Here is a 19,706-nt window from a genome sequence, read left to right on the forward strand (position 1 = left end):
CAAATTTCTATATATGCATTTCACTGCGTGTGGCCTTAGCCTTAGAAAAAAAAAAAATTAAGATTGTTTGGTAAAAATCTGCCATTCCCGCGCTGTTCGCAGCGCTTTTCTCTCCACATTTTTCATGCGGAGAGGGGAACAGGAAGGCATGGACGCGGATGTGAAGCAGGCAATAGGATTACAAAATAAAATTTGAGTGTCATCATCAATTTATATTAACTGATTTTATCTTGACAGGAAGCCCTTTAATCTTTGCGTAAAGGTAATATGTCACCAGAAAATGATCAGTTGTCTAAATCATGTTTTTATGTTAAACATATCTCTATCAATGACTATCACCCAATTATGGTATATCTTGTGGATATGCCATAGATCTCCTCTGCATGCAAGCCCCTTTAAGTAGAATACATCATTAACATTTAAAGAAACATCAGACATCATAAAATATTCATGACATGACATATTATATACTTGGTATTTGCCATAGTTGCCTCTGATCCAACAAAATTGATGCTTTATATATTCAATATACAAAACAATGTAAAATTCATGCCCAGCAGCAACAAATTATGCGTCCGGCACAGCACAGTGAAAATCTGCTGTTTTACAAAAGCTTTTGTTAAATGTGTTAAACAGCATGGAAGTCATCAATATGTTTGTACTTAACTTCCTATGTGGAGCTTCACAACATTCATCAATCATACTTCTGGTTAGCACATCACCAACGTAGAGTGAAAGACGAATTTCATGCATGCCAAGCATTGATGGCCCATAGAGCTCAAAGTATGTCATGGATATTATACGCTGAGTCTGCATCGCTCTCTATTGCTTATGTATAAAGTATTATTCTTGCTTTGTTAGAACTGCACAAGCATTTGGTCTGTTCACACTTTAGTAAATATGGGCTTTTTTGTATCTGGGAAAATATAAACAAAGAGGGAACACATGTCTGATTTTTACATTTAATTATTATTTTTTTTATTTAATAGCGCAAAGTGCTACAAAAAGGATTTTAAAATAGTTTTTACTCTCTGTTATGGTGATTTTTTATTTTATATGGTGTTGACCGGGGTGGGGCTAGAACCTGTAATAAGGGCGTGTTATGGACATATTACTTTATTTATTTTTAAAATTATTTTATTTTATTTTTTTTTTACTATTTTACTACTTTTTCTATTTTCTTTTACATTGTGTCCCTATAACACAGCAAATTAATCTTAATACTGTATCGATCCACAATTGCAGACAGTTACAGTAGTGTGAATGGGGCTTTACACAGCTTTCAATGATACAAAACAACTTTTTTTTTTTTTAAGTAGATTGTGAGCCCCACATAGAGCTCACAATGTACATTTTTCCCTATCATTATGTCTTTTTTGGAATATGGGATGGAAATCCATGCAATCACGGGGAGAACATACAAACTCCTTGCAGATGGCTTTATGCCCTTGGCGGGATTTGAACACCAGGACTCCAGTGTTGCAAGGCTGCAGTGCTAACCACTGAGCCACCGTATGGCCCCTGATACAAAACAACTTTGTACTGAAAGGTAATAGTTTACCTTTTGTATTTTTGAACAATTAATGTTCACTATTTACATTGCACAAGATCTGTTTTATAGTGACCATGCAATGTTATTACAGCCTGTACTAATATCACTATAAAACAGATACTGTGTGATATAAATATTGAAGGGCCCCCAAGTGGTACATTGTGGTCCACAGTGGTCCCCACACAGTATTATATACTTTACAGTGAGCCCACACACAAAATTATATGCTCCACAGTGGCCCCCACACAGTATTATACGCTCCACAGTGATCCCCCACACAGTATTGTCTACTTCACAGTGGGTCCAACACAGTATTATATACTCCGCAGTGGCTCCCAAACAGGCAGTATTATATTCTCCACAGTGGGCCCCCACCAAGTATTATATGCTCCACGGTAGCCCACACGCAGCAATATATGCTCCACAATGGGCCACCACAAAGTATTATCTGCTCCACAGGAGCCCCCACACAGTATTATATGCTCCACAATGGACACCCCATATAGTTATATATGCTCCACAGTGGGCCTTCACACTGTATTATATGGTCCACAGTGGGCCCCCACGCAGTATTATATGCTGCCTACCTTACCTATCACAAAGAGCCAATGAAGGGTCCTACTTCTGCTATCACCGCTGGCAATGATGAATTACATCATTGCACCTGCTTTGGGGCAGGGGTCACACTCTGCTATCAGTGCAAGCCATGGTACTGCGGCCTACACTAACAGTTTTCATCTGTATGTGCATTTGCACATACAGATGACAGAAGCACCCGCTCACTAATGGGGAATCCTGTACCGCATTCCCCATTAGTGAGCAATCGGGGAGTCTGGATAGGGTGACGGTGTGCGTGCCAACAGAGAGGGCTATGAATGCCCCTTCTGGCATGCGTGCCATGGGTTCACCAGCATGGATCAACAGTATGCTGAGGACAAATCATCAATATCAGATCATTAGAGGTCCCAATCCTGGCAATCCTATCCACTACATAGTGAATGGTGCTGCATATTTCTGGCTATATGCGCTGTGTTACTCCAAGCTTTACATGCTATCAGTCGATCAGTGGTGATTCTGGGTGTCAGGCACCCAATGGTTTCAGTGAATAATGAATATTAAAGTGTTTCTTTTCAGACTATTGGTATCTAAACATTCTGAACCCTGTAATTACAGGCAGCGATGTCATATTTTCCTTGTCTGACCACCAGTTAAGAGCTTGCTCTTCTGTGTAGACACGATGACAATTTTACCAGTGTGATTGACTTCCTGTAACTACTGGATTACTTTAGCATATATTGAATCCCTCCTGTGAGCTCTCAGATACAATAACTCACCTTTCTACCAAGCTCCGCTCTCCTTGTACCTGTATCTAATTATAAATGTCACAAAAATAGGTACACACAAGACACATAAGGAAAACATTTGTATTACAAATCATATTGACTTAGTTAGATCTTGCAGCTTCTATACAACATTGTGCATTGAACAAGGCCTCTTGGGATTCTGCTCATTGCATCCCACATCAGACAGGCAGAGGCTGTCCACACAATCCATCCAACACCGCATACTATAATCTGCCGACACAACACAGGTAAGACAAACTGGCACCCACTGCCTTATAATAATGCACCAGGACTCTCCTCTTGAACAATGGACACACCACAGCTGAGAATCTGTACGGTCTAACCTCCATGGCACAAGTAAGAGAACTCTGACTCTCCGTGTACTCCCTGTGCCACATGATAGGACTGAATGAAGTTGATACTCTTTGCTTGTGAGCACGCATACTTGGCAGAATAAGACATACTGTATTAAGACAGGTTTAGGCTGCACTTCACTTGCTTCAAGTGATGTCAGGCCACTAAGGGCAGAAATGAAGTATGGCATGCATTGAATTAGGAAGCAAAGGTCATTCAATAAGTGGGGTGACTGCCTAGCTTTTGATATAGAGAACACTAGATCCTACTTTTCCCAATGGTGATGCTGTCCACCAAGATGGCTAATAGTTTACTGTGTCCTAGCTCCATTTGAGTCCTGGTACAAGATGTGCATAGGAGAAGAAGGAGTAGAAAGTAGAGTCAGAGACACAGCCTTCCATGACTTTTTTCACCACTTGGCCCTATGTTACTTGCTCGTACAGAGATCTTTAAAAAAAAGTCAGGATGTCGGGGGCTGGGATCATAGAGCGTTTGACTGGATGAGGGAACTTGTAAACCCAGTCTTGGACTGGCCCCTGGAAAACCAGACTCTAAAACACTACTTTAACACCATTTCTCAATCTCAGTAAAATGCCCTCTACAATGGCCTGCGACTGGTTTAACATCCAGTTTCCAGGTGACATACCCCCTTAAAATAACCCCATATAATGTTCACAAGTAGTGTTATTTTTACTTTATATTTTCAATGGATGTCTAGTCACCCAAAGTTTAACTGAAGTTAATACTATCAAACAACGCACCAAGAAAGAAATGTTTCCTGTATGTATGATAACCTTAAAAAGCTGGATTTTACCATCCTTTAAAAGAAAAACACATCAAGCAGACAGCCTAATTCTGTCCTCAGTGTATCCTTGACACAAATTCTATCTCCAATTTACAATTTGTGTTCTTTTACAATTTAATCTTCCCTTTGTAGTTACAAGGATTTTAATAGATTTGCTGTGTTCACCAAACAGTTCAGTAATATGTAAATTCTAATAAGTAGCTTATCTAGTGCCCTCTCAATTTATAAGAGTTCTTCCATTTCTGCCTGGTGTTCTGTGATAGTCTGGTTATATAACATTAGGGTAACTGGATGTTTTAAACATGGAAGGAAACTGAATGTGTATTATTAGCTAGTTTGTTGTTATGTTCATTAAAGGAAATCTCAGTTTTTCCAGAACCTAGTAATCATTTTTTACATTTAAATTATATATATTATAATATAATTGAGTTATCAGCTGCTAAAATGTGTATAAATTTTTTGTGACACCCTGTATAGATATATATATATTTGTAAATACATTACCCATCATTTACTAAAATAAAGATAAATGCTGTTACCCATGATGCGCTGAGCCTGCTGTACCCGCTCAATAGCTGCTAACTCAGGCTGAAGGAATCTGCCAAGTTCAACCTCACCACCAGGGGTTCTGGTGAATACACCCAGAGGCTGGACTTGGCTCTATTGTGAGATACAGGGTGCTTGGATGTGTTAGACCATAGTTTCTAGTAGAACCTGGTTTCTGGAATTAACATTGTCTATCCGAGTTTTGAACTGTATTTGCTCATAACTTCAATAATACCTATGTAAACGCTAGCTGTGTTTTTTTCTCGCATCACTTTCTGTGGCCTGCTATGAGAGGCCTTAGCCAAAATGCTGTTTGAAAATGGGTTCCTCTTCCAGTTGATGGAGATTTTCTGGATTGGCTTTATTCCCAGATTATACTCCTAGGTTTCAGGCAGACCTCTATCTATATACATAAATACCTTAAAAAGATGCTGCTAGTGCTTGTTTCCCTTTTCCATCAAGGAGAATTTATTAGCACATTCCTTTCCAAGACCTTAACAAAGGTAATAGATACAGGAGTCAGGTGACATCACCTGATGTACTATCAGGACATACTCAGTTATGTTACATTTCCCAGCAGACCTCACTAGAGCTAAACTTGTAAGTTGGTGTAGGAATACTGTATAATATATCACAAGTTACTGAAAGAATGGTTTGTGGAGTTGCAAGTTGTTTTTAAGTTATACACACAATTGTTTCAACGCAGTTAAGAAACGTAACCTGAATAGCTGCCAAGTTCTTTTGCTCCTGGGACGGTGCCTCATGGACAAAGCGTAACCAATTGGAGTGGCGTGGATTTGTGGCATCTAAGATATACAGTACTTCCCCTTTGTTCCCCCGGACCTGAAGAGTAAAAAAGAGTATGCCTTTAGAAAAGAAAAATGGAGAACCACTGACAAAACAAACTATGTACACAACTCCTAAAAGACCTATTAACAATTTTCATGGCATTTGGATACACCGTGAGAATATTTGGTCATTTAAGAAATGAGGTCTTATCTTCTTTCTCAATAAAACAAGGAAGGCAAACAAAACTACTTAGTATTGAAAAGAAGTTAAATAAAACTTTTACAAACATATGCCAGGCACATCTACATGAACCGGCCCCACTATTCATACTTCATCTGTTTCAGACTGCAAAACAAAAGAGGCGCTTAAGTCTGTATTTAGTCACCCACTGGATCTGAATATATCCATATATCCATGATTTCCTATCATAAGGTCTTCTGTGATGTTTCATGGCCAATTTCCTATATAGGGGATAAGTGTCAGATTGCTGGAGATCCAATCGCAAGGACCCACAGCAGTCAGGAGAATCGAAGTCTCCTTGTGATAAAGTCTCCTTATGAATGAAGCACCATTGCACTTGTGTGGACGATGCTCCATTCACTTCAATGTGGCTGCAATTTCCAGCAGCCACATTTAAGTGAATGTAATGTCGGTATTCAATCGCATCGGCGCTTCAGTCATAAAGGGGCTTCAGGGGAATTTATGGACCCCCATTTTCAATGCTCTGAAACTTATCCCCTATCCTGTGGATAGGGAATAAGCAACTGTAATGGCAGAATTTGTTAAACATGTCCATACAGATTAGACTAAAGTTTATGAAAATGAACCAGTAAACAACAAATGATTATTTTAATTGAACAATGACATGCTATCACCGATGACACGCCATGTTTGAAACTTGAATTCCATTTTTTTAATGAAAGGACATTACATTCACTTTTTTAATGAAAGGTCTTTCATCCACAAATGTTATCTTCCAGAAAGATATTTTTTTCCGTGTCATTACTAATGTATAGCTAGTTTTAATTAAAGTGGCCAAAGGCTGTTAAAATTTACAAATATACAAAAAAAAAAAAAAAAAAAAGGCAATCGTCCACCAGACAGCTATTCATTTAATGGGTATGACCACCATTATTGATGATGTGCCCTGCAAGTACATTGACAACAAAGTTGAAGATATAATTGGCACCCCCTACTCCATTCCTAGACTTGAAAGGGATACAAATATAGTGCCCACTATAGTGAAGCTGCTATCAAGTGATGCAGTGAGAGAACAGTGCAGCATGCAACATGTACACAATGCTGCATGCTCTGGGATACAGCTGAACTGCGGGAGTCCTAACTAGAGATGAGCGAACACTATTCGAAACAGCCTTTTCGAATAGCACGCTCCCATACAAATGAATGGAAGTGGCCGGCACGGAGACTTTGCCGGCGGCCGGCCGCTTAACCCCCCAGCGTGCTGGCTACGTCCATTCATTTCTATGGGAGCATGCTATTCAAAACGGCTGTTTCGAATAGTGTTCTCTCATCTCTAGTCCTAATAGTCAGACACCCCCTGATGGCTTATTTTAAAGACAGATCATCAGTTTTTAAAAGGTGGATAACGCCTTTAATTGGGTATTTCAGTTCATGTGTATTGATAATCTATTCTCAAGTTAGGCCATCAATAAGCGATTAGTGGGGATACATATTTCAAGGGACCATGGAACTGGTGCAAACGCCAAGACCCGTTCGCTATTTACATCACACTCTGTCTGTTTTATAAGGAGCCTGCAATGTAACAGCAAGCTATAATAACATCACTTGGCTGCTATAATACAGATGTGTAATGTAAATAGTGAAGGAGTCATGGTGGTTGCACAAGGACCACAGTTGCTTCCAACAGATAATTAGTAGTGATCGCAAGTGACAGGCCTTGATGACAGACCTATCACAATTCCTAATGTAAACCCTTTCATACTGTGATTAGAATCCCTAAAAAAAACCTCCTCTGTTCCCGCTCCCACATTACCCCACATGATATGATGCCGTTTCAGGCTAACTTTATATGTGCAGGCACCATCTGCACGTTGACTGGTGACAGCTCATACAGTTATATGTTTGTGTAATGACAGTAACTTCTATTACAACATTGTCTGACCACTGTATAAGCAATGCTACCGCCAATGCCGCCCCTGCTACCTCTTGTATCACCCCCTCTACCTCATAGATGGTAAGCTCTTGCGAGCAGGGCCCTCAGTCCCATTGTGTGAAGTGACTATTTCTTTTTAATGTATCTTTTTATCTGTACTTGAACTCTAGAAATTATACAGTTGTGCGGAATATGTTGGCGCTACATAAATAAAATGTATTATTATTATTATTATTATTATTAATAATGACCTATCCTTAGGATAGATCCTTACTAAAAGGTAACTGGAATAACCCCTATGAGGTCTCCACTCCAGCCTCATGACAGCAGTTGGGGAAAGACTGATTCCCCAAATACTGTCTCCCATATAAAAGTAATACACTTCCGTCAGCAGAGATCTGCACTCATCTCTGCTGCCTGGAGTGTTCAGTACAGTGACCTCAACAGGCAGCATAGATGAGTACAGATCTCTGCTGATGGAGGTGTATAACGGGAACTCCCTGACTGCTCTCATGATGGTGCCAAAGGCTACTTACCCCTCCATGTTCAGTTGCCCCTGTCTGTTATCTTATTTGTCCTGAATCTCCTGGGCCACAGAGCAAAATCTACAGGTCTCCCCATCTATCCCATACTATTTCTAACAAAAATATCTCCCCTTATGGCCTTCGTTGATCTTGGGCCTTCCACCTATGCAAACTCTTTAGCTATGTCCCTGAGTGACACACCATATAAGCTTTTCTTTTTTTATATTAAGATTCCAACATAAAAAGTTGGAATCCCAAGAACTTTTTTATGCCACAAAAGTTGTATAGGGACTTGATAAATCTGCTCTGTAGATTTTTTTTCTTTATTAGAAAATATTTTTACTTATGAATTATACTATATTTGTACTAACCATATTAACAGATCACAAGTTTCAATGTCCCTGTGTTTAGTGGATTTTATTTATTAAAAAGCCATGTATTGTTTGAGGGCATACCCCATAACACTTCCTATAACCGTGGTGCAGTATTAAAGGGAGTAACTGTAATAATAATCATATAAACCACAAAATAAAAGGATAATTACGCAGATGGCTACATTTCGGCTTCAGTTAGGATTTTCAGTGCATCTGGCAAACATCAAAGAGAGACGAGTAACCGAGCGTTGAACCATCTTACAATATCAAATATTTGCCTTAAACAACAGACTATATCAACATTACAGATACAAGTAACAATCAGGTGCCGGCCTGAGTCATGTATTGCTCCTCATATGTCCTTTGATCTTCTGCAGGATACATAATTTGTTTATGTAAACTATATTAACATATAAGACATTAACATAATGGTCCTCTGTACTAAAGTTAAAAGGCAACCTCTTCAGGCCCTACGCAAACTATCCTAAAATGATAGGCTTTGTACACTTTTTCGTAAAGCCATAATTCATAAGGCTTGAAATAGCAATATAACAAACTGGAAGATATAGTTCTGTACATATAGACTGTATGTGTGTTACATGTGTACTGTACACCAGGAAAGACTGGATGTATCACTTGCTACAGGGACATAAACAAAAACTTTGTGTATATGGGAAATTGGGTGGTAAGGCACGGGCATGACAATGTTTTCGCTGGTAAAATAAATAAATAAATAAATAATGTTATAGAGGTCCTCATGTTATGAAAGGACCTTTCACTACCTCCACCAACTACAGGTCTTAGCATCGGTTAATAGGTGCTGCTACACTGACTCTTGTGCAGTTTAGGCTCTGCACAGTCAGATGGGAAGTGTCGGACAAGGAGGCATGCTTTCAGAGCCTAGATAAGAGGTGAATAGGGTCAGAACTTAGAATCACACCCCCTGCCTACTCCAGGCTACAACCACCCTCCTGACAGTACAGAACCTAAATAGAATATGAAGCAGAAAACACAAGAGCCCTTATTGCTGGGGAGCTACAGAAAATCTTTCAATTATTAAATGATGAAAAGAGTTGGGCTTGGCAGAGGTGGTGAAAAATGAGCTGACAACTTTGTTTTGGTGGTGAAAGACAGTGAGTGACAATATTCATTGCATATACTTTGACTATGTAAGTTATACACTATTTGTATTTTACTTGTAGTGTGATGAAGGTGAAGGTTTCACATAATCGACATAAACCTCACATTCTGTACCATTCTATTTCTATTTCTACTAATAAATATCACATTGAACATCAATCTACACCTGAATGCTGAGCTTATGATAAAAGATTTATTACGTGGAGGAACTCTGCTTAAAGGGGTTGCCCCATCTTAAGGATCCTATCTATACTGGTAGTTTATGTAAATTGAAGACTTTTACTAAATATATTGCTTTAGAAATTCTGCTTTGTTTGCCTGATATGTGAACTTATTCCTCCCATTGCTTTCACAGCGTTGCTATAACCACGGACCTGTGAGATAGAACAAGTGATATCACTCACTGCTCTTGCTGGCAGGACAATCAGTTCAGCTAATTGCAGTTTACTGATAAAACCCAGTCTGTTATCTCTCTATGTAAACACACAAATAACACATACAATTCTTCTCTACAAGCATCTGCATATTATCTGATCTGCATAAGTATTTTGATACTTCTCAGGTCCGTCCAGCAAGAGGAGGGGGGCAGAGAAATATAAGAAGTGAGAAGAAGACACAGCAGGCAAAGCTGAAACACTGAGGTGGGGAAACCCCGTTAAGCACTACAATATAAGTGGAGTGACTTGCAGTCTTATCTTAAATGGATTCTACAATTAAAACCTTTTTTTGTGGATAAGAAGTCGGAATAGCCTTTAGAAAGGCTATTCGTCTCTTACCTTTAGACGTGGTCTCCGCCGCGCCGTTCCTTAGAAATACCGGTTTTCACCGGTATGCAAATGAGTTCTCCCGCAGCGATGGGGGCAGGCCCCAGCGCTCAAACAGCGAAAGGGGCGTTCCCACCGCTGCCAGAGAAGTGTCTCCAAGCGCCGCCTCCTTCTTCGTCCGCAGTGTCATCTTCAATGTCTTCTTCCAGTGCAGGCTCGTAACTTCTAGGCCTTGGGCCTTGAGCAGAGCAGAGCAGACTGCACAGGCGCACAGGCCACGGGAAAATGGCCACTTGCACAGTATTGTTAGCGGCCATTTTCCCGTGGCCTGTGTGCCTGCACAGTTTGCTCTGCTCTGCTAGAAGTTACGAGCCTGCGGCGGAAGAAGAGATTGAAGATGACGCGGCGGATAAAGAAGGAGGCAGAGCTTGGACACACTTCTCTGGCAGCGGTGGGGACGCCCCCATTGCTGTTTGAGCGCTGGGGCCCGCCCCCATCGCTGTGGGAAGACCCCCACTAATATGATACTTATGACCTATCCTAGGGATAGTGTCAGGCTGCCTTTTATCTCACTCCTCCAAACATACTGAAATTTCCCCACTGTGGGACTATTAAAGGATTATCTTATCTTATCTTATATCAATACCTATGTGGTTAGGTTCTTCATTTTACATGATGGAGTTTCACAAGAAAGCTGAAGAAACAACCAATATATATCTACACTACATACAAGCTCAGACCCAGTGGTAGTTTCATCCCTGACCTTACAGAAAGCCTTGTATTCATGTGCTGAGCATTATACTGTACATGAGAATATGTATGTTTCCTTCCCAACAGTCTTTACACAGTGTAAGACTGGAAATGATTGCTTGTATGAACAGAGCTTCCATGAAATTAGCCTAAGTAGGTCTTAATGCTGGCAGAGAATATAGATTCCCTGAGAGGAAGAAAATCTCATTATCTCTGGTATAATTTAACAAAATCAATATTATTAGAGATTAAGTGAAAACTGACCATGTTATATCTCATTTTCTCCTGTAATCATATCTGTTCTGCTCACAATGTCAAAGTTCCATCCTAAAATGTTTACATATCATCCTAGAATTATAGAAAAAGAATACGATAACTATGATAATCCCTACTGACGTCAGAAACAACTAAATCATTTCAGTAATGTTGTCAGGGAATAGAAAAGTAGGAGAATAATAATAAAGGTAGAAGAAGGAGGTTGGGTGTAAAATCAAAGGGGCTGGACATTTAGGTTAGACATGATGGACTCATCTACTATGTAACTATTACTTGTAATGCAGTCATGCAGTCTGTATAAAGGAAGTGACATCTTCTCATAGCACTTTTAATTATATACATATATTTAAAGGGGTTGTCCAGAAATTGGCTAGGGGAGGTGTAAAATAAAAAAATAAAGCCTGTCACCTCTCCCTAGAGCTCCGATGTCTGCCTTTGGTGTTCATCTAGTCTCAGTGGTGCCTGGATGCCTCATGTGACTGCTGCCAACAATCAGCGGCCTCAGCTGTCATTGACCTTTTACCTGTCCCTTTTATTTTACACCCAGCCTCCCTCCATACAGATTGATGTAAATACTGGACAACACCTTTAACACATAGCCCCAAAATATGCCATAAATCCAGTTAAAACATAACAATACACCATGAATAATATTGAGCCATGGCTGGATGCTGGCAAATCTTTCTTTTCTGGATCCTAATATAACAAAACATAAAATGGAACAGATATGTTGCTACCTCCCACATTAATCTGTTGTCCATTATTTGATCCACTTCACTTGGAATCTTCTTTTCTCCAGCAAATGGACCGAACTTCTCACCCTAATCCCAAAAGAGAAACAGCAAAATTACAATACAAAAAAGTCAAAAATAAATGTCAGAGTATATATTTGTGAAAATCTCATTGCAAGATGAGAACTGCAGTGTGATGGAGAGTTCTAGTTTTTGCCACAATTCTACAAAACCACATGCTTTATTCAATCACAGGATTGGGGAGAGGTTTGAGCAGTTTATCGCTGCCCCCTACTATACAGCAGCCCAGTGCTGCCACGTTTGGAATACATACATGTGAATACCTTAAAGGGGTATTCCCATGAACATTATCATATCTATATTTGTAGACATGGTTTTGCAGTACTAAAGCATAAGGATTGCCAGTCAGACTGTGTGCACAGGTCTGTCATGTGTATGCAGCCTAAAACAAATGCTGGATTCCTCCACTCAAGACCAGAATGAAATCTTGGATGCCCAACAGAGTCTTCTACGGTAAAACCAAAGGAGGAAAGGGAAAGGGGCACAGAGCTCTGCTGAGCAAACCCTTTGTTCTAACTAATCTTTGTTTTTTAATTAATGGGATATAATTTTTTAGACCCCATCCAATACCATCTTTATTAACACATCAAGATTTTGTCACAAAACTGCTCAGTTACAAGGTAATTCCAAACAGGACAAATGTTATTACTACTTTTTTTTACTACTTTCATATATTATAGGCCTCAAAGTCCTTTTTTTGTAAGGTTTAGTATTGACTAGAGATGAGCAAACCTCTCAAGATTAGTTTTGTTTCGGGTTTGGGTGGCTCAGGTATAAAACACTGTTACGGATCCTAGGAATCTATCCTATCTCTAGCTCTCGAACGCAAACACAGATAAAAGTTATGTCAAAGTGTCAGTGAAATGTATGTCTATGAAAAAACAAATGGTAAGCAGCGGATACAAACTCCAGGTTTAACTATACACTGCTATACCACTCGCTTTTACACATTTTAACATTTAAAACGCTCTAAATATTACCCTTTCTGGGGAAAGAAAGGTGTTTGCCCATGGTTTTCTAGACAGACGGGGTGGTTATACGACAAAAAGCAATGGTTATATACAGTGGCATAACTAGAAATGGCGGGGCCCCGTGGTGAACTTTTGACATGGCCCCCCCCAACCGACCCCCCTACGCATTCCTGGACGCTCTATTATGCCCTTCAGTGGCCCCTTCACACAGTATTATCCCCCATAGTGGGCCCTGCACACAGTATTATCGCCCATAGTGGCCCCTGCATACAGTATTATCCCCCATAGTGGCCCCTGCACACAGTATTATCCCCCATAGTGGCCCCTGCACACAGTATTATGTCCCTCAGTGGCCCTTACACACAGTATTATCCCCAAAAGTGGCCCCTGCACACAGTATTATGCCCCATAGTGGCCCCTGCACACAGTATTATATCCCACTGTGGATACCCATAAACAATTATTATACTCTGGGGTCTTTTCAGACCCCAGAGTATAATAATTGGAGATCCAAGGGAATAAAAACATAAAAAACAACTGTTCCTTACCTGAACCCCGGCTCCTACGCTGTCGGCCTCTGCTGCCGTTCTTCTTCAATGACGTCGGACATCACATGACCCGGGATGCACGCCAGGTTCATGTGATGTCAGAGATGTCAGACAGTTAGGAAGGAGGCCTGGCCAGGATCGTGGAGAGGTAAGTAACAGTGTTTTTTTATATTTCTTACCTCTCCCGGTCTGCCAATCATTATACTCAGGGGTCCGAAAAGACCCCCGAGTATAATGATAGCAGCGGTAGCAGCTGTCACCAGGCCCCTAATGTCCCGGGCCCTGTGGCAGCTGCCTCTGCTGCTATAGCGGTAGTTACACCACTGGTTTTGTAGAAAAATTAGCCCTTTTTAATTATTTGTGTTACAGGCTTGTTGTTATTTTGGAGAAAAGTGATGAAGAACTGGCTTTTCTATAAAAAAAAAATATATATATTATTTATGGGAGCAGTTGTAAATTCAAAATTGTTTCCTTCTTTTGATGCCAACACTGTGGCACCAACAATGTGATAGTGAAACGTGATGGACCAGGCCACAAGACGTGTGGTTGAGTGGTGACAGTGGTGGTAGCTGTGGCAAAAAAGTGGCAGTGTGACATGGAATTGTATGATAGACCAAGTCCTTAAAAAAAGATTTTTCAATAACAAGACTGACTGTCAGTAAAAACTAATGTTTAAACACTCTGCAGACAGATGAAACTGCTCTAGTGCACAACAGACTTAGACAAAATTAAATTATTTGGCAATTAAAGGGTTAACTGTCCTTTGTCTGTATTACTGCAGGCTACTGCTGTCACACAACAGCACAGATATGTTCCCTCACTTACTATCACATATCTGCCTGTAATTGCTTAAATCTGAATAAACTGTCCTATTCCTAAGATTCTCTAGCTCTATTGCTATTTGTAAGGTTTTCGTCTCTCTGTGTCATGCATCATTGCAATGCCTCATGTTCATGCTTACAGCACCTTATATAGTGTATATGATGTCAGCTCAGCTCTACAGAGTGTCCACCTTCCACTGACTGCTGTTTGAGAGGCTGTCGGCTAATGTCAGGTGGCGTCAGAATGATATAGTGATGCACAAGACGTGTCTTTTCTGTATTTTTCATGCGCAATACATGTGGTGGCAGCCATTTTAGTTAATCTGAGATGAATCAGCATTAGGGTGCATGCACACTACGTAACGCCGGGCGTGTATGAGAGCCGTACACGCCGGCATTACAGCAGACTGCCGAACACTTCCCATTCACTTCAATGGGAGCGCTCGTAAACGCCGCTGTTACGAGCGCTCCCATTGAAGTGAATGGGAAGTGTTCGGCAGCCCTGCTGTAACGCCGGCGTGTACGGCTCTCATACACGCCCGGCGTTACGTAGTGTGCATGCACCCTTAGTCTGGTTTCATTAAAAACTGAACAATATGGAATATTCAGGTCGAATCCTGCTTGTGACAAAGCAGTTCGCCCATCTCTGGTATGCTTATTTGTTGGCTCTCCCCTATATTTTACACTTTAGATGCAGGAATTCCATAGGATTTGTTCCCTCTGTGTTGACACTGGAGCTAGTATTCTTACTTTGGGGTTTACAGCTATCATGAATATATGGAAACTTGAAAGAGTTTTTCATTCAAGTGACATTTATCACCTTTCTACAATATATGTCTGATCACTGGAGTTCCAGCACTGGAACCCAAAATTGATCACTCCAAAAGGGATCCTACTGGAGGTGGTTTAGTATACCTCTACTTTTAAATTCAATATCCATGAGGTTGACTGACATAGCAGAGTTTTTTGTTTTCATTAATGCCAAACATATTGAATGGAGCGGCAGGGTACATAGTCAGGAACCAGTCCATTCAAACTTCCCATTACTATGGTGAGAGGGAACAAGTAGTGCAGGACCCGGCTGCAGTGAACACTAGAGGTTGCAGTGGTAGACATTAAAGAGGAACGGTTTTTGGGTCTAAAAATCCCAGTGACATACCTCATCTGATAGATGTTGTTACGCTGAGCATTTTGGTATTTTGTTTATCCAAATCTGTTCAGCCATTATGTATGTCATTGGGCTTTTCAGATCTGGTGACAATTCATCCTTATGCACCTGTCCTGTGGACAGGTAATAAATGTCCATTGTGGGAAAACCCTTTTAAGCTAAAGCCCCACATAGCAGGCTGCAGCAATAAAGCACTGCAGGAAAAAACACAGCGGCAACGCATTAGGGCCTGTTCCCATGAAGTAACGCGCCGCTCATTCTGACACGTAAACACGTGTCAGAGTGAGGCGATTCAAAACAGATCCCATTGACTTCAATGGGTGCCGGCTTACGTGCGTTACACATTGAAATCAATGGGAGGCTTTTTAACCCATTGATTTCAATGTGTAGCACACGTAAGCCAGCACCTATTGAAGTCAATGGGATCTGTTTTGAAGCGCCTCACTCTGACACGTGTTTATGTGTCAGAATGAGCGGCGCGTTACTCCGTGGGAACAGGGCCTTAAGTTTTTTCCTGCAGCGCTTTTCACAGAAAACCCTATTATACCTATAGGGAAACTGCTGGTCTTTCTGTAGGTGTAATTGGCATGCTGTGATTTCCAAAACCAAAACAGTTTTAGGAATTGCAGTATGTCAGTTGTGCCTATTTCTCCGCAGTGTGGATGGGATGTGTTAGACTGTAGTGACTGTAAAGTTACCACATCTTTTTCTGCAACGTTTCGCAGTGGACAAACCGCAGCATTTACGCCACATGGGGCCCTTGCCTTAAGATAATGCAGAGTTTAGACTTCTGAATGGTTTTCTGTGGTTTAAATATGAATAGCCTTTTCTTATCATATGTCATCCATGTTTTGTACAGTGTGTATCAAACCCCTGCTAGTTACCACCACCACTTGAATTCGTTTAAAGTGGACCGAGCTTCAGTACCAGGCGCTGCAGCTCATATAGATGAGCCGATGTACCTTCACAAGCAATAAAGAGGATTCAGGACTCTCAGAAAACTGTGAGTGTTGAGGTAAGATCATTTTAAAAAGAGTTTTAGGTAAATGTTCCGAGATCTGATTCTATACAAAAAAAATGACAATTGATTTTTTTGTGTGCAGTTTTTCTGTGGGTTTTCTATATTGACCGTACTCTAGAGAAAACCACCTCAAAACTGCAACCAATCCACAACTAATAGCATATGCTAATATACATGTAAAATGTGCGGTATAGTTTGAATGGTATCTTCTGTTCCCATTCACTACAATGTAATAAGTAGAAGCTGCAGCTAGAACATCTGCACCCAAAGCTACACTCTATGCAGCGAGAATATTTGCCTGATAGGTGTATGAAGAGCAGGGCTGAGCCTTTACAGTACTGAGCTTGTGTGTTCTTCATGTGTAGATGTGGCAGCGTAACCCTGTTCTCAGGGCTAAGGAACTACTAACTCTGTACGACTCTCCAAGGATTTAATGCATAAGGACACAAACCTTTTTCACTCTCCTGCTTGTGTATATCCCCATCCCGTCTTGGACTTGGGAAGACTTCAGAGAAAATCTGTCTGGAACATACATGCCCAGCATCTTTATGGCTCTGCTATTTAAATAAGAATTCAGGGCACCAGTAAATAAGTAAATAATAGAACATCTTAGGCAGGTCCTCACTAGTAACTATATAAAAGTGTGTTTGTCTGCATTTTATTACTTATCTGTGGCTGTGTAGTTCCTTTCTCATTCTGGATTTCATGCCTGCATTCCTGGGCTGTGGGAGGGCTTGCAGTCTGTAGTGACGTGGGCTTTTCCCCCCTCCTTACTCCCAGCAAACTACAACTCCCGGCATTCCTCTAAAATGTTTAGCAGGGGAAGGAACATCCCCCACAACCGAATACAGGCCTTCTGAAGAGAAATTCTCTACCAGCATAGAGAAACACTTCACTCGCTATCACTATATGGGCAGGATATTACTGTACATGGTGTTTGTATATTGAAGCTGTCATTATTATAGTTTTATACTGTCTTGGCTGTTTTATTAAGGAGTCTTAGAAGTTTCCAATGAATGTGCCACATGTCTCTGGCGCTTGGTATCATGTGCCCTCCATGTTTTTCAATGACATATACACTTGTATGAATGGACTGAGCCACAAAATTGGACAGCTATAGGCAGAGTTGGACTGAAGTGCTGAATGCCCACCAAAGGAACTTGTTCTAGGGGTCCACCCAACACCTTCCTAATAGATGACATCATGGCTCTTCACTGAAATCCTATCCTATCCTACTAATCCTATCCTACTAATATTATAAATCCTACTAATCCTATCCTACTAATCCTACTAATGTGAAAGTCTGGATGTTTGTGTGTTTGGATGTTTGTTCCTCAATCACGCAAAAACGGCTGAACGGATTTGAATGAAATTCGGCATATAGATCGATTGTAACCTCGATTAAAATATAGGCTACTTTTTATCCCGGTAAATGACATGGCTTCACGACTGTTATGAATTTATGTTCACATACTATATTACGCTGCTCCTGCAGCAGCCTTATCTCATGTCCCAGGGCTGTTATCTCTCTGTGTAAACACACGCTCACCCTCAGTGTACATTTGCATATTATCTGATCTGCTCCAGGCACTGCTGACACACTGATATGGGCAATCACCTTTAATCCAAATTGGCAGTTTGTCAATTTTAAACATGGAAAAAGAGAATCTAATTTGTCGCAAACAATGAGAGCTATGAAGGAAGCCAGAAGTCACAGACTCCTCAAGTGGAGCTGAGGGAGATCATCGATGCCAACAGCTGTCGAAAAGCCGGAGCAGGCGGATCATCAACACCAACAATATGCTCATTATATGGCGTCCCAGCGAGCTGCTGAGATGCCAGAACAATCACAAGCATGCTCAGAGGAACAAGTTCAGCAGCAGGACAGCTTAAGAGCTGCCAAAACACTGGAGCAGGAAAAGCAATGACGGCAGCAATTTGCTAAATATAGGCAGGTCAGCCACTCCAACAACCCGCAGATGAAGTCGCGGGCAGAGGCTAGTATTATATAATCTGCACTTCGATTATACCCTGGCTCTAGAAGGATGTCATTTAAGCTATGCACAGACATACCTGGGAGCCTCTGATGTCATGTTATGGCATTCTACAGTAGTGATTAATCCAAATATGAAGGTGCAGATGCGCCATAATGCCTTAAATGCCACAGTTGCAATTGACTCCAGTATGTAAGTGGTTAACAGCTGGGTAGGTCCTGTCACCACTCGTGGCTGTTAGTGTCAAGCAAAGGTGGCAATAACACCTATAAAAGCATTTTTGCGCACTGAAAAAAGTCTTATGTATATTAATTAACATGAGACTTTTCTTGGCATTTCGATATCTAAGCTCTGCCCCTGTGCACTGAGCCTGCTCACAGTAGCACAGTCTGAGAACAGAGGAGACTTATCTTGCAAAAAAGGTATACACTGCATTGTCAGGGCCTGAATATATTGCATTGTCAGGGCCATTGTGAACAGACTTTTGGATACTACTGCAGCTAGGGGGTGTTTTTAAAGGGGTTAAATGATTACAGCATCTGTTAACCTGCTCTCTGCCATTGGATAACAGATGCTGGGATCCATTAAAGTCATTTAACAAAGGCATGCAGCAGTTCTGTCTCTCGTCTGGGTCATTACTGCTGCACATCGGTGCCAAATTACTTTAATCTATTGCAGCATCTATTAACCTGTTCTCTGCCATTGGCAAGTAACAGATTAAAACATGAAGTAATCAACCCTTGCTGACATCTACTATACTACTAGGCCAAATTATGGCACATTAAATGTGGGGTCCATCTGATCAGAAGCAGAGCAGGCCCATAACTGTAGGGTCTCTGCTGTTTTACACAATGGAGACCCAGTGATAATGCCTGCGATCAGAGTCTTCTATGATTGTAGGCATTTGATACATCTTAGGGTCTCCGAAACTTCCGTCCGACACTTGCTGATATATCATTATGTTGCTGGTATGACTCCCAGATAACAGGATCACAGGGGCTGTCCAGTGTCTATGGTAGC

The 19,706-nt window shown here is 40.9% G+C and overlaps 1 protein-coding gene across 1 annotated transcript in view; it reads right to left on the bottom strand.

Annotated features, from left to right (window-relative positions):
• Positions 1–17,414, bottom strand: part of PRDM5 (PR/SET domain 5) — a 135,249-nt gene extending 117,835 nt beyond the window's left edge. The window contains exons 1-3 of the mRNA XM_075287127.1: positions 17,144–17,414; positions 12,089–12,172; positions 5,321–5,443 (exon numbers count right to left, since the gene is read on the bottom strand). Coding sequence (XP_075143228.1) covers positions 5,321–5,443; positions 12,089–12,172; positions 17,144–17,236 — 300 coding nt within the window. The 5' untranslated portion in view covers positions 17,237–17,414. The remainder of the gene's footprint in view (positions 1–5,320; positions 5,444–12,088; positions 12,173–17,143) is intronic.
• Positions 17,415–19,706: the final 2,292 nt, after the last annotated feature.

The sequence above is a fragment of the Leptodactylus fuscus genome, chromosome 1 (genome assembly GCF_031893055.1).
Source record: "Leptodactylus fuscus isolate aLepFus1 chromosome 1, aLepFus1.hap2, whole genome shotgun sequence".
NCBI classification, from domain to species: Eukaryota; Metazoa; Chordata; class Amphibia; order Anura; family Leptodactylidae; genus Leptodactylus; species Leptodactylus fuscus.